Here is a 16043-nt window from a genome sequence, read left to right as displayed (position 1 = left end):
CCATTGACAGCATTTATTATCCAATCTGCTGGAAATGTTTTTAGCGCCATCGTCTGTCTTGCTTTGATAAGGAGTGACGTTCTTGCGCTCTCTCTCTCTCTCTGTCTCCCCCTTGCAGGACCTGTTGTTTAGCGTCTGTGCTCTCAATATCATCTCCACTATTGTCTGTGCTCTGGCCACTGCGATGTGCTGCATGCAGATGGTCTCCTCTGACATTCTGCAAATGGTAAGTGAATTCCAGCATGAGAATGTGCAGTTATGCATCTATCTGTTCCCCCTTGCCTTGGTGTATCCATGCAATATTGAAGGGGCTCACCAAGGGGCAAGTCCAGATTCTCTTTTCAGGGGCTTTGTGTTTGTTTGTTTGTTTGTTTGTTTGTTTGTTTGTTTACCACTGTGTCATAAAAAACACCAAAGTTAACAGCAATAAAACTATAATGGAAACCATATAAAATAAGTTAAAAACAGGCATCAATTTACCATCATGGAAGGATGTATTCTTAATTGGCTGCATAGGCCTGGAGCAATGGAAAAATTATCAGCTGGCATTTAAAAGCTGGCAGAGAAGAAACGTACTGAATCTGTATTGGCAGAGCATTCTGCGTGACTGGGCCAATGTCAAATGAGCCTGGGGAATGACCAATGATGCTCCTCCAGATGATCTCATCAGCTGAGCTGTGATTCAGCATTTGATCTCTTAGAAACTGTTGAATGCTGCTATTCTGTATTCATAGCTCCCATTTCCTCTTATGTAATCCAGCTGTCCCCAACCTGGTCCTCTCCAGATGTTCCTGGACTCACAACTTCCATCAGTCTGAGCCCTCATGGCAAATGACTCACCAGACTCATTTGGCCCATGAGGCTTTTTTGGCTATGTCGTGCCCACCTGGCATTTTGGCCTGCAGGGGTGGGGGAAGTCCAGACTGCCAGCTCCAGTTCCCCAGCTAAGGTAGGATACCTTCTCCAGTCAGCCCCCAGTCTCCTCCAGTCAGCAGGGCTCATCTTAGAATAATAGATTCTAAGAATCTCCAAAGAACTGCACTGAACAAATAAATACTGTATCTTGACATGGTGCCTCTCAGCTGTTGTGGGAATCCAGCTGCCATCAGCCCAGCCAGCATGTTCAATGGTTAGGGATAGTGAGAATTGTAATCCAAAGACAGCTGGAGGGCAATGTGGAAAGCGCCACATTGGCCAGCCTTGCTCTGCTCTGATACAGCTTATGTGCTGCACATCAAACAGCAACACAAGTGTGAATCAGCCAGGGGAGGAAGAAAAGGGAATTGTTTGGTGATGGCTTATTTTTTGGCCCATTTATAAACTCTGTTGTTAACAAGGTAGTTTTTAAGGTCCGTCCAGCTCAATAATTGATGGGAATGAGAGTAGAAATGTGTGCTAAGGAACATGCTGAGCGGTAGGGGGTGTTGCTGAGTCAAGTACAGTTGCTTTTCTTATCCATACCTGTAATAAATGTAGGGGTTGCTCGTGCGCAAGTTGGTGCCACTCCTGGCTAGGTTGCCTTGTTAAACCTTTTCTGTCTGGACAGCCCTGCACTTTGTGGCTGTTCAGTCGATAGCAGAATCCGTCAGTGGGCGTTTCTTAAACCTTTTCCAGCATAAAAGTTGTTTGACTCCAAGTCTCCTCCTACTCTCCCTGCGCGGAAGCCTTCTGCGTAGGGAGGGCATGGGTAGCGGAGGACCGGTGCTCTCCTCGCTGGTCTCCGGCGAGGAGTCCTGGAGCCCCCTCGCCGATTCCCCCATCTGCCCCCCTTTATCCCTGGTGTTACGCTGATTTCTTTCCCCAGCTGGTGAGCCGCCTCTCCCCCTGCTGGGCCCTTCTCCAGCATCGCTTGAGAGCCTAGCCTCCGCCTCTGGCTCCGATGTCAGTTCCCTGACATCCACCTCCGCCCCAGGATCCCCTTCACCCCCGGCCTGACCTTTTGATTCAACTTCGTCCCTTTCCTCGGCCGACGATGCGGGGAATCCCCGGAAGGAGCTGTCGCCATCCTCTGAGGATTCAAAACCCGCTTCCCACCCGCTCCGATCTCTCCCCGCGGAGTGGGCCTCCCAGTCTGATTCTTCTTCCTCCGAAGCCTCTCCTCCCTCCTCTTCGGAGGCAGAAAAACCCACAAAATCCTCTTCATCGTCTGTGGTTCCAAATTGCTCCTCCCAGAATCTCGCTAGTGGCTTGGGTTTGTCTGGGAACAGGCTGTGGAATTCCTCCACAAGATACCCGTCATTGATTGCCTCCGCAGGAACCCACGTGTTTTCCGACCCGGGTTCTCCCTCCCAAGCTACCAGGTACTCCACCTGGCGCCCTCGCCACCTTGAATCTAGTATTTCCGTGGCCCGGTTGTGGTGTTCCCTCTCCTCTATCTGCGGGTGTGTGGTGACTTCTCCCTCTCGCCCCGGGACTCCCCGCCCCTCCCTGTACGGTGAGAGTAGGGACCTATGGAACACCGGGTGTATCTTCATGCTGTCCGGCAACTTGAGCTTGAATGCCACGGGGTTCACCTGCTGTGTTACCTCAAACGGCCCCAGCCGCCTTGGCTGCAACTTCTTGCACCCCCCCTTAAAGGGTAACCCTTGGGTTGACAACCACACCCGGTCCCCCACCCGTATGGTCTCCCCTTCCCTACGGTGCTTGTCTGTCTGCCTCTTGTAAATTTTCTTGGCCTGTTCTAAGTTCATCTTAAGTTGCTGGTGCAGAGCCTCCATTTCTTCCACAAACTGCTCTGCCTCAGGTACGCTCCACCCTTCCTCCCCACTCCCCGGGAAGGCCCTGGGGTGACACCCATCATTGGCCATGAACGGGCTCATTCCTGTGTTCCTGGACATTGTACGCAAATTCAGCCAGCGCTAGTTTCTCTACCCAATCGTTCTGCCTCTCGCTGACGTAGCAGCGTAGGTATTGCTGGAGTACACTGTTCGCTCTTTCTGCTTGCCTGTTGGTTTCCGGATGTCTCGCCGTCGAGAAGCTCACCTCTACCTGCAGCAAGCTCATGAGCTTCCTCCAGAACCGGGAAGTAAATTGTTTCCCGCGATCCGAAATTACTCTCGAGGGCGACCCATGCAACCTGAAGATGTGATCCACAAACAACTTGGCTGTCTCCTCTGCGGTCACCGCATGTGAACAAGCTATGAAATGGCACATCTTTGTCAATTGATCGACTACTACCATGACTGCTGTCTTCCCCCAGGACTTGGGCAAATCGGTCATAAAATCAATGGACACCACCTCCCAGGGTCTTCCCGGCGTGGGTAAGGGTTCCAGTAACCCTGCGGGGGCAGCCCTTTCCCCCTTTGCCCTTTGGCAGCGGTCGCACCCCCGTACATATTCCCGTACATCCTCCCTCACCCTTGGCCACCAGAACTGCCTGGTGACGAGCATCATGGTTTTGTGCTGTCCAAAGTGCCCAGCTGTGGGGTTGTCGTGGAGTTGTTTGAGTACCTTTCCCCTCAGGGTCTCCCCCGGTACATACAGCGCCCCCTTATAGTCCAGCACCCCTTCCTTTTCCTCAAAACCCCCTTGGTTTTCTCTTCCATCTCGGAGTTCCCGGATTTTAGTTTGAGCGAACACATCGTTTCTAGTAAGCCCGGCCAGTTCTCGTTTCCCAACCAAGGCTCCCCCACACACCCATCGGTCCTCGGGGATCACGTGTCGTATCTCCGGTGGTCCCTCTCCTTCCATGTACTCCGGCTTCCGGGAGAGAGCATCTGCTCTTACGTTTTCCTCTCCTGGCACGTATCGGATTTCGAAGGAAAACTTGGAGAACTCCTGTGCCCATCGAATCTGTCTCTGATTGAGTACTCTTGCGGTCCTCCAGTACTCCAAGTTCTTGTGATCAGTACAAACCTGGATCTTGTGCTGTGCCCCTATCAGCAGATGTCGCCATCGGCAAAACGCCGCATAGATCGCAAGCAGTTCGCGGTCGTACACCGTATAGTTTTGCTCCGACTTGCTCTGCTTCTTTGAGAAAAAGGCACACGGCTTCCATTCCTGCTTGCTCCTCCCTGGCTGCAAAAGAACCACCCCAATGGCTCTGTCAGACGCGTCGGTCTCTAGCCTCATGGCTTTCTCCAGATCAACGTGCAGGAGCTGCTCTTCCGAAGCGAACGCCTTCTTCAGTCTTTCAAAGGATTGCTGGGCACTTTCTGTCCAGACAAACTTCTTTTTGCTACTGAGACAATCTGTGATGGGCGCTGTCAAGTGGGCGAAGTTCTTGATGAACTTCCTGTAGAAGTTGCTGAACCCTAGGAACCTCTGCACGTCCTTCCGGGTTTTGGGGGCCTTCCATTCCAGCACCGCCTGCACCTTGCTTGGGTCCATAGCTAGGCCTTTGTCTGACAACTTGTACCCCAGAAACTCGACTTCTCTGGCGTGAAACTGACATTTTTCCAGCTTGACCCACAACTGGTGCTTCTGCAGTCTCTTTAGCACTTCCCTGACGTCTCTGACATGTTGCTTCTCATTGTCCGAATAGATTAAGACGTCGTCCAAGAAGGCTACGCAGTTCTTGTACAGCAGGGACCCCAACACGTGGTGCCTGAAAGCTTGAAAGCAGGCGGAGCCCGACTGTAATCCAAATGGCATAACTAAGTACTCAAAGGCCCCCAGGGGGGTGAACATTGTGGTCTTCCATTCGTCCCCCTCCCTCATCCTAATCAAATTGTAGGCTCCCCTGAGGTCCAGCTTGGTAAAAAAAAATTCCCTGCCTCACCCGTGTTAAAATGTCGTCAATCCTGGGCATTGGGAAGGTCACGGGTTCTGATACCAAATTTAACGCCCTAAAATCTACGACCAATCTGGGCTGGTTAGTCCCTTTTTTGTCCACAAAGAACACCGGACTGCCCCCCACCGCCTTTGATTCCCTTATGAACCCCCTCTTCAGGTTCTTGTCAATAAACTCCCGCAACTCCTTCATCTCCCGGTCTGACATGGCATACAGTTTACCCACTGGCAGCTGAGCCCCTGGGAGCAAGTTGATTTGGCAGTCAAAGGGTCTATGGGGGGGTAGTCTATCCACCTCCTTCTTGCTGAAGACCTCCTGCAGGTCAGCATATTGTGGTGGCACCTCCCCTTTCGGCTCCACCGCTAACCCAGCCACCCTGGCCACGGTCATCCTTGGGGTTTCCCCCCCTAGACAGTGTTCCAAGCAGTAAGCGGACCCAAAGGTGACCGTCCTCTGATGCCATGCCACTACTGGATCATGTAGTGCCAGCCAGCTCATCCCTAATATTATTGGGGGTCCTGCCAGTGTGGCTACGTGAAAGGCAATGGTCTCCGTGTGCCTGGAAACCCTCATTCTCGTTGGTGGGGTCTGGTGCGTCACTTCCCCTCCCAGAAGCTCCCTGCCATCAATGGTGGTCACTTGCAAGGGAAAATCCAGGGGCAGCAGGTGGAGCTGGCGCTCTAGGGCGAAGTCCTTGCTGAAGAAATTGCAGGAACTGCCTGAATCCAACAGCCCCTTCACCTTGACTGGGTGCCCATTCAGGAGTTCTAGCACCACTTCTATGGCTATGGCCACTCTGGGGGGGGGGGTCTGCCTGGGGCACTTCTATTGGTTGCTGGCCTGGCTGCTGTGCCCGCTGAGTGGCAGCCAAGCGTTGGCGTTTCCCTGCTCCTGCTCCTTTTCCCCCTCCTCCTCACCTCCAGCAGCTCCCACCATTCCTTGCCAGGCCTTTCTTTGAGGGCAGACCCTGGCAAAATGTCCTGGCCGCTGGCAGAGGAAACACTTCTTATTAGTTTTCCAATCCTTTCCCTCCCTTTTGCGACCTTCACTGGAGTTTGAAACCTCCCCCGCGCGCGCGCGCCATCAATTTCCATTGGCTCCGCTAGCGGGGAAGGCTGCCTCGGTATTTCAGGAATGCGGTAGTCATGGCAACGTTCCCCTCTCCCTTCCCGCTTCTCCTGAGCCCGCGCTTCCTGTGTTACGCCAATCGCAAGCACAGCCTTGGTCAGCTGATCCATCGACTGCGGGCGGGGCGCACGGGAAAGTTCGTCCTTCACCGTTGGGGACAACCCCTCCTCAAACAACATCTGAATGGGTTCCGAGTCCAATTCCCACCCGAGCCGGTGGACTAACATGGCAAAGCGCGACCAGTAGTCTCTGACTGACTGGTTCCCCTGTTTACAACCCATCAGTTCCCGCCGAGTCACACTTTGCTGCACATCACTGGAATACATCGCATCCATCGCCTGGAAGAATTTCCTCAGGTCTTTCAAGGTGGCATTTTGCGTTGCCATTAGGGGCCTGATCCATTCCCTGGCCCCATCCTGCAGATGCCTGACAATGTTGGCCACCCTGTCCCCATCGTCCGCAAAATCCTTATGCTGCAGTTCCAAAGCGTACTCTATTTCCGTTCGGAACGCGTTGTAGTCCTGGGGCTTCCCCCCAAACTTGTGTACCAGTCCCGGTACCTTCCTTGCTACGGGGGTGGTCCTGACCTGTGCATCGTGAGCCCGCCTTTCTTCCAACTGCGCCATGAGAAGAGCCACATGCTGTTCCAAATCTCGGTTCCTCTCCACCAGATTTTGCACTCCGGCTGCTCCCTCCGTGGCGCCGGCTTCTCCGGTTTGGCTCATTCTGCTGCCTGCCTGTCGCTGCGCACAAGCAACGTCAAGGACTGACGGATTGCTGTAATAAATGTAGGGGTTGCTCGTGCGCAAGTTGGTGCCACTCCTGGCTAGGTTGCCTTGTTAAACCTTTTCTGTCTGGACAGCCCTTCACTTCGTGGCTGTTCAGTCGCTAGCAGAATTCGTCAGTGGGCGTTTCTTAAACCTTTTCCAGCATAAAAGTTGTTTGACTCCAAGTCTCCTCCTACTCTCCCTGCGCGGAAGCCTTCTGCGCAGGGAGGGCATGGGTAGCGGAGGACCGGTGCTCTCCTCGCTGGTCTCCGGCGAGGAGTCCTGGAGCCCCCTCGCCGATTCCCCCATCTGCCCCCCTTTATCCCTGGTGTTACGCTGATTTCTTTCCCCAGCTGGTGAGCCGCCTCTCCCCCTGCTGGGCCCTTCTCCAGCATCGCTTGAGAGCCTAGCCTCCGCCTCTGGCTCCGATGTCAGTTCCCTGACAATACCTTTACAGGTTTTTGCTCTGCATTTTTTATTTTTATTTTTGCTGCATGATAGAAAGTGCTGATAAAGGAGACCCCTCCATTTCCTCTGAAAAGGAGCTTGAGGCGTTGTGCATGTTCCAACAAGTGTCCTTGTGAAAAGCCCTCGCAGGCGCTTAGAGCAGTTAGTGAGAGCGTCCTTTTCTTTTGGAACATTCCCTCTTGTGGGAAAGAGATGTTCCAAGCACCCACTCTTCCCCTTCTCCAGTGTGGAGGAGATGAAGGGGGCGTCAGTGGAGTGGCTCTAGGTGTTTGAAGGATGGGCCAAGCAGGTCTTGCTCATGGCAGGTTTCAAGCAGAGCCCACACAGCTTACAAGGGCAAAGGAACACTAGGGTCCTTTCATGCAAATTAAAAGCATGAAAGTCAAGTTCAAAATTAACAAGTCAGATTCATAGGAAAACACCACAGCACCCTCCCTAGAATTCTAAGATTTTTGTTTATGTTCTACCTTTTCACCAAATGATGATCCTCCTTTGCCTTAGTGGTTCACATAATCAGTCCTAAATGCCAACCCTGCCTCCTCTGTTAGCGCCTTAGCAACACAAAACGGGCATATATCATCACGGCCATCCAATCTCTTTCCACGCTTCGTGAGTCACCTTCTGTCTTTACGACCTGCATGCTCAGTAATCCCCTCAGCATCGATTCTTTGCCCTTAAATTACGAGTTGTGCTTGTGGTATCCTGGGTCTGTCGCTTAAATGTCCTGCTGAACTGAAGGCATGAACTGAACCAGAAATCACACCCTTTGCTAAGCTTGGCTTAAATTTACCGTAGGATTGGAAGTGGGATTAGTTTAAACCTACTTGTCAAGCCTCAAGGAATATTACTTCTCATTTTCTTCTGAGAGCGGCCTTCACCTGAACTATATGGTAAACTTGCTCAGTGTATCTTGAGAAGTAGGAATTAACAAGAGGAGCCTGTGACAAAATACTGCTGTCACATTGCATTCTCCAACCTGGTGCCCTCCATAAGTTGCTGGCCTACAACTCCCACCAGCCCCTGCCAAAGGCCAGGAATTATGGGAGTTGCAGCCCTGCACAGTCCAGAGGGCCCCAGGTCAGGGGAAGTTTATGGTTCCTTCCTCAATTGCAGGATATTCCCGTTGAGGGTGGTGCCCGTTCCTTCATCTCCACCTCCAGGTTTGAAGGACTGTGTTCAATGTCTGGATTACGAGAATACCGTTGACTGTAATGATGCTGGGCTGTTTATTGTGACTGTCACAGCCTCCCTCTGACTTAAAGCACTCTTGACATATTACCTCTTGTAAAAGTTCCAGCAATGGTATCCATCAGCAAATGTAAGAAGAAGTTAATGATGGTATGTGGTCACTGTATAGCTTCTGTTGTCAGCTACAGGTATAATAATAATAATTCATTGTGGGTCTCATTCGGTTCTGTTTCACTGAACAGCCTGCCTCTCAGTTTTCTACTTTTGAATACATTCATCAACAGATCTTCTGGTAGAGATGACCATAGTTCAGTAGCAGAACACATGCTCTGTGTGTAGAAGGTCCCAAATTACTCCCCAGCATCTCCCACTAGAGATGAAGCGTCAGGTGTTGGCAAAGGCCTCTCTCTGCCTGGGAGTCAATAGGTCCGTGTTGTGTTCAGGCACAGGAATTATCTGTGCACTGTTCATTCAAAGGCAACCCACAGCCTGCACCCTACCCCAAACTCTTAGGCTCAAGCAAAACCCTGACACAGGCAGAAATTTGTTGCCTTCCTGAAACCTCTGTCAGCCAGAAATCAAGCCAAGGGCCAACAATCTGTTCAGTTGCCTCATAATTCCCAGAGAGACTGGACTTCCAACACTTCTCATGGAAGTGATATCTTAAATTCAGAATATATATCAGGGATCCAGAGGCTTGGTTCACAAAAAATGTGGAGGATTTATAACTCTTATAACACTTTCATGGGGATTTAATTTCAGAGCTCTAGAAATAGGAATGCAATATTAGGGTGCAGGACAATATATTAATTCCTTTTTTATCATACTATTACAAGAAACTTGGGTGGAGGAGGAAATTGAGTTAAATGGCTTTGAGTTTATATGTCTGCCTGCTAGCCCGTCAATGAATGGTGGCCGCCCTAAAGGTGGCCTTACAATTGGTATCTCCCTTAAACTTCGGGCTAAACTTTCACTAGTGCACGCATTTCCGCCTTATGCTATTACCGGACTGATCTCTGGTGGAAACTTCTCTTTATTGGTTACAAATGTCTATTTCCCCCCGGGAGGGTTAGCAGCTGATCTTACTTCTAGATGGGAATCCCTAGAGGATTTTTTACTTTCTTGTTATCTTAAATATCCTAATGTCCCCTCCATTACCGGAGGCGATTTTAACGCTCGGATAGCCTCAAATCGGGAGGCTCTTATAAAGTCTAAATGGTGGGTCGACCCCGGCGCTCAAACCTACGATCTAGTATATATCCCCACTAGAATATCAAAGGATGTAAAAGTCAATAAGGCGGGAGTGATGCTTTACCAGATGGCTTTACGCCTTAATTTAATTATATTAAATGGCAGGTGTCCTCCAGATATACCAGGAGAGTTCACCCATCTGGGGTTAAAATCAAACAGTGTTCTTGACTATGTATTGGTTTCCCGGGATCTATTTTTGAATGTCACCTCTTTTAAAATTGATAATGCCCAATTTAGTGACCATCTTCCCCTGATAACCAAGTTATGTGTTGACTGGCACCTGCTCGAGCGCTCCCACCCAATCCCGGTGATTGTGGAGCCGTCCACTAAAATAAAGGGGATTAGATGGTCCCCTGCCCTCGCCCATAGATATACGGATTTTATCCGAGAAAAGTTTCCAGGTGATCAGCCGGACGTAGGAATAGTCCCGCGTGATCCTATTACCTGTATGAATTTTTTCTCTTGCCTGATAGAAGTTTTAACTCGCTTTTTTACTTCTCCAAGCTATGGAGTTAAAAACGATTATTTTAAATTTGGCGCCCCTTGGTTCAACTCTGCTTGTAAACTAGCCAGACTCCATCTACATACAATATATAATGACTATAAACTTTCCGGCGCTCTGGCCTTACCTCCATCTTATTCCCTGGCTAAAAAAGCATACAAACAGGCCCAGAAATCGGCCAAACGGGAATGGCATTTAAATCGCTGGCAGACTATAATTTCTGCCTCAAAATCTCATAACTCCCGGAAATTTTGGTCCTTAATAAAGGGAAGAAACACGAAATACCCCTTAACGGTGATCCCGGCCCCTACATGGGAGCAGTTCCTGAGAAAATATTTCTCAGTGGCAGAAGCTCCGGCCACTCACTGGAGACCTTCTAACCCCCTTCCCGTCTGGCCCAATACCGACCCTGCTGAAATCCTAGAATTGATAGCTGAGCTGAAAACTGGTAAGGCCCCTGGGCCAGATTTGGTCCCTGTTGAGGCTATAAAGCTACATTCTGCATGGTGGGCAGGGATTTTAGCTAAAACGTTTGACGCAATAAATGCCACGGGCTTAATACCAGGAACGTGGAAGGAGGCCATTATAATTCCTATCTACAAAAAAGGCCCTCCCGGTGACCCAGGGAATTACCGGAATATCAGTCTGCTATCGTCCATTGGGAAAATATATGCCCGTTTTTTGCTGGCAAGGCTGATGAAGTGGTCAGCTGAGGCTGACCTGATTGGGCATGAGCAAGCTGGATTTAGATCAAACCGATCCACAACAGATCAGGCAATTATTCTTTATCACTTAGCCCGGAAATACTCGACACCTCGACGGGGCCAACTTTGCGCAGCCTTCATAGATTTGAAAGCTGCGTTTGATAGTATTCCGAGGCAATTACTATGGGATAAACTTGCCTGCTGGGGAATAGATAGAAGGCTCCTGTGGCTTATCTCCCAACTTCATGCCGGGTCTGTGGCCAGGGTAAGAATATCCCCTGCTGGAGACCTAACTAACCCAGTGCCAGTAAATAAGGGTGTACGCCAGGGTTGTATTTTAGCGCCTCTTCTTTTTAACTTATTTATCAGTGATATGAGGAACCCATTAATCGACTCACAAAAATTTATCCACACACCCCGTATAGCAGATTATCGTTGTCCTTTACTTCTCTACGCAGATGATGCGGTACTACTCTCTTACTCCAGAGTGGGTTTAAGGAGGGCACTAAAGATTTTTGCATCATATTGCCATTCTAATCATCTGTCTATCAACCACACCAAGTCCAAAGTACTGATATTTTCAAGGAGTCGAAAATTATATTCATGGAAATTGGAGGGCACGAAAATCGAACAAGTACATAAATTTAAATATTTAGGAATTTATTTTCAATATAATTTAGGGTGGAAAGCGCACGTTGAATATCTTCAAAACAAGACAAAAGCCCTATCACACTCCCTCCTCCGTTTTTTCTACTCTGAGGGGGCCTTATTCATCCCTGCGGCCTTGAAAGTGTATAGCATCAAAGTGATGGCCACAATGGCCTATGCTGCACCTTTATGGGCTGCCTTTGCAAACCTCTCACCTTTAGAGTCGCTTCAAAGCCAATTCTTACGCCGACTTTTAAAACTACCAACATGCGTAAGTAATGCGGCTATTCGCTTAGAAATGAAGATCCCCTCAGTGGAGTTAGTTTTATGGAGGAGAGTTTTGATTTATTGGATATCCCTATGGCATAAACTCCCGAACCACTATCTCATTCAATGCATGTGGCGGGATGACTTCACAAATTTGTGGTCAGGAAAAATCCATGCCAAATTGCTGTCCTATGAGATCTCGCCCACGGAATTGCTCAAACTGGATCTAAACGCGGCAAAAAGGTGTATAAATCAAAGGCTGGATGATGTGGAGCTATACCAAAATTTCTTAGCTGGTGGTGGAGCCTGCTCGCCGTTAAATCTCGGCATAACCCCTATCTATCGTGCTCCGTCCTACTTAACATCGCTTATAGCCGCATCTCACCGATATGCCTTCATTAGAGCCAGGTTCAATGTTTTTCCAACAAACGTGCTGAGACATAGATTCACTAAGGGCCAAGTCCCTTCAATGTGTGCTTGTGAAATGAAAACATCTGAATCTTTACATCATGTTATGTTTATCTGCCCTATGTACAGTTCAGCTCGTGCTAGTATACTAAACTCCATAATCCAGCCTATGGCTGACAAACCAGTAGACCTACAGCTTGCCTGGGTTCTTCAAGATGCAGATCCTTATATTACTCTACAGGTTGCTAAATTCCTAACAGCCGTTCTCTCGTACAAGAGACGGAATGGAATGTTAGCTGATTATTGATAGTTATAAGAATTTTTGATATTGACATCAGATATTGATTTTAGCGTAGTGCCTAAATTTTTAACTTTAATCTTAAATTTCTGTTTTGATTTGCCAATATTTGTCCTTGTGAGCTGTGAATTGTGTTATATTACTTGTGGCTTGTACGAGACCGCTGTTTTATTTGATTTGTTTTGTGTGTTGTGCTTTATGATGGGCGTAAAGCCGAATAAACATTTTGACTTTGAGGGTGCAGGATGAAAGTTATTGGCGCTTCCTGCTGATTAATCTTACAAAACACTTCCTTTTTAACAGCCACACATAATTTTTCTATCAGAAGGAAGGGAATAGTGGCCTCAAATGACCCAGAGGACCTAGGAACTGAGTCCTAGAAGGATAGGGACCAAAGTTGTAGGGACATCTGGGAAAAATGTGGAGACAGACTTGGGGGCAAGGCAAGCTGTGGAATCAGGTAAGGAATCGGACAAAACAGTAGAGAGGAGAAGAAGAGTGAAAGATAGGTTTGCAGCCAGGTGAGCAGTCTGAAGGCACCACTGGTGTCAGGAAGACTCAGAGGCAAGGAGAGCGGAGGTCAAGAATGGCAGGTGTTACCTAGGAAGCAGGGAGTGGATGTTGGGAGCCAGCAGAGACAGCGCACATACACACACAAACTTCTTTTTTTAAATCAAATATGTCCTTATTTCCTTTTTTGTTACATAGGTAGAGAAAACAGTTACAAACTTTGAGAAAAATGATAAGGAAGACTCTACTATATATTTTAGGGGAATTTGTCCTTTATGTACCATATTGGCCTGAATATAAGCCACACTCGCAAATAAGCTGCACCTTTAAAATTCAAGGGGTAAAAAGAAAAAAAGACAATACCCAAATATAAGCCGCTCCCTTAAAATTGCCGACGCAGGTAAGTGATGAGCGTGCTTCCCTGGTGCTCTCCCCTTGTGGTTGTCCACCTGCAGTGGCGTGAGTGTGGCGTACCCATTTCCCAGCTGGTTTGCGGCGCGCTTACTTCTCGGCTGCTGCCCCCCCCCCCGCTAAGATCTATCCTGTAACGGGTGTGAGGCATGGCACCCAAAAAAAACTTTTCAGCTGCAGCAGCGGTGTTTGGGGGCGGTGCACAGGCTGCCTGGCGACTTGCCCCCTTTTATGATTCCTCCGTCCGCAGCAGTGATACTTGCAGGGTTGCATAAGGTTGTGGATATAAGCCACACTCTAACTTTGCATGATCAGAATGGGGGGGAGGGGAGTGTGGCTTATATTTGGGGCAATACGGTATTTGGATGGCTCTCGAGATACTGGGGTGAGGGTTCCTGAGGTGGGGCAGTGGTCATTGTCATCACTTGACTGGTGGATGCCATTTTGAATCAAGATGGTGACCAGAATGTGACTTTGGTGTGACACAAAATGTGTTTAGTATAGGTTTGGTCACCTCTTGTGATATCATCATCAAACTTGCCATGAGCGTTCCCAAGATGAGATAGAAGACTCTGTCGGAAGCCGGAAGAGTGGCTGGGGAAACTCAGCCAGATGGGCAGGTTATAAATAATAAGTTGTTGTTGTTGTTGTTGTTGTTGTTGTTGTGTGACAAGTCAAAATTCACAAATTACACTATCCATTTAAAAATCACATTATTGTTGGTTTCTACAATTTCCTGGGAAGCTCCATGCACTCACTATTAAGAAAGACAAAAAGAGAAAAATAAGTAATACAGTGGCGTAATAGTTACGTAGCACTGCATACCTTATGGGAGGAAGCACCTCTAAGCTAAAACTGTAAAAACCCATTATAAATACTATATGAGATATACCAAGTCAATCACTGTCCTGATATGTCCAGTTAGTGACAAAGACTGCTACCTGCACCCCAGCAACCCTCATGCTGAGTTTGGAGGTGCTATCCGAGAGGTGGCCAAGCCTTTGCCAAAAATGGGTAAAGTCATTCCGAAGTCGTGTTTTGGTCTGCCGTCATGATTTATAGTATTAATAATAGTAGTAGTAGTAGTAATAATAATAATAATAATAATTATTATTATTATTATTATTATTATTATTATTTATAGCCCACCCATCTGGCTGGGTCTCCCCAGCCACTCTGGGCGGCTTCCAACAAAATATTAAAATAAAATATTCTATTAAACATTAAAAGCTTCCCTAAACAGGGGCTGCCTTCAGATGTCTTCTGAAAGTCTGGTAGTTGTTTTTCTTTTGGACATCTGGTGGGAGGGCGTTCCACAGGGCGGGCGCCACTACCGAGAAGGCCCTCTGCCTGGTTCCCTGTAACTTGGCTTCTCGCAGGGAGGGAACCGCCAGAAGGCCCTCAGTTCTGGACCTCAGTGTCCGGGCAGAATGATGGGGGTGGAGATGCTCCTTCAGGTCCACTGGGCCAAGGCCGTTTAGGGCTTCAAAGGTCAGCACCAACACTTTGAATTGTGCTCGGAAACATGCTGGGAGCCAATGTAGGTCTTTCAAGACCAGTGTTATGTGGTCTCGGGGCGGCCACTCCCAGTCACCAGTCTAGCTGCTGCATTCTGGATTACTTGTAGTATGGTTTATGGTGTTCAAAAGCCAATGAAGACCACTGCCCCACCTGAGGATCCCTTGTGCTGAGTGTGGCAGTGATATCTCTAGAGGTGGCTGAATGTAGGGAACAAATGGACAAATCGTTTTCTAAAATATATACTAGATTAGACTAGATTCCCCCTCCCTCCTCCCCTCTCTTTGTCTCTAAACTATGAGATACCTTTACCCAACTTGTGCCCACTCAAGTGCTTCATGTGGCAGAACTGGCACTACTACAGGTTCCTCATAAGGCCCTTTCTGCATTTGTACGAACTCAGTCTTTTAGTGTGGCAGCACATACACTTTGGAACTCCCTGCCTGTTGAGATCAAGCAGGCGCCTTCACTCTACTCTTTTCAGTGCCAGCTCAAAACGTGCTTGTTTAGACAAGTCTGCTCAGATGCTTAGAAAGCTGCTGTGAATTTTAACCTGCTGTAGTATTTTTACTTTTTGTATGTTTTAAATTAATGTTGTAAATGTTACTTAATAATATTATTGTTTTATCTTTTTGTAAACTGCTTTTTTCTACAGCTACATCTTGTGGGAAAGGGGCTTACAAATAAATGGGTGACGATGATGAAGATAATGATGCTGATTGTGTGTCATAGTAATTAGGAGGAGGTACCATTCCCTCTAATGCTGAACTGAACATACATTACGCAGTGATTCCTTACTCCTATACGGGCGTTCTTTGGAAATGTGTTTTTGCCTTTTGCTCTGACCAGCGGCTGATGTGCCTTCTCCTGCTGTATGAACTTCCTAGAACCTACTGAGTGCTATTCCTAATGCATCTTGAATCTCCTGCTTGTATCACACAGTTCCTACCGCAGAGGTCTCATTCTGCCAACCCTGACTGCATGACACCCCATGGGACTATCTTGGGGCACCAGACCTTGGATTTTGACGAGTTCATCCCTCCAATTCCACCCCCACCCTACTACCCACCCGAGTACACATGCACTCCTGTGATAGAAGCACAAAGGTAAATGGTTTCTTTAGCCTGTGACTAACCGTTCACACAAGAGACATGAATGAGCTGATACTCAGCAAAGGGTTCTTGGTCTGCTGCCCTGTCCCAGGCCCCAGACAGCAAAGAGGGATTCTTCCAGGGCTGGCACT

At 48.3% G+C, this 16043-nt stretch overlaps 1 protein-coding gene across 2 annotated transcripts in view; it reads left to right on the top strand.

Annotated features, from left to right (window-relative positions):
* Positions 1-16043, top strand: part of ENTREP2 (endosomal transmembrane epsin interactor 2) — a 196014-nt gene that overhangs the window by 171383 nt on the left and 8588 nt on the right. For both annotated transcript variants that reach the window (XM_080980755.1, XM_080980754.1), the window contains exons 5-6: positions 119-226; positions 15743-15906. In XM_080980755.1, coding sequence (XP_080836881.1) covers positions 119-226; positions 15743-15906 — 272 coding nt within the window. The remainder of the gene's footprint in view (positions 1-118; positions 227-15742; positions 15907-16043) is intronic.

The sequence above is a fragment of the Podarcis pityusensis genome (genome assembly GCF_964106645.2).
Source record: "Podarcis pityusensis genome assembly, chromosome: 14".
Taxonomy (NCBI): Eukaryota; Metazoa; Chordata; class Lepidosauria; order Squamata; family Lacertidae; genus Podarcis; species Podarcis pityusensis.
This window is presented reverse-complemented; position numbering and strand designations above follow the sequence as displayed.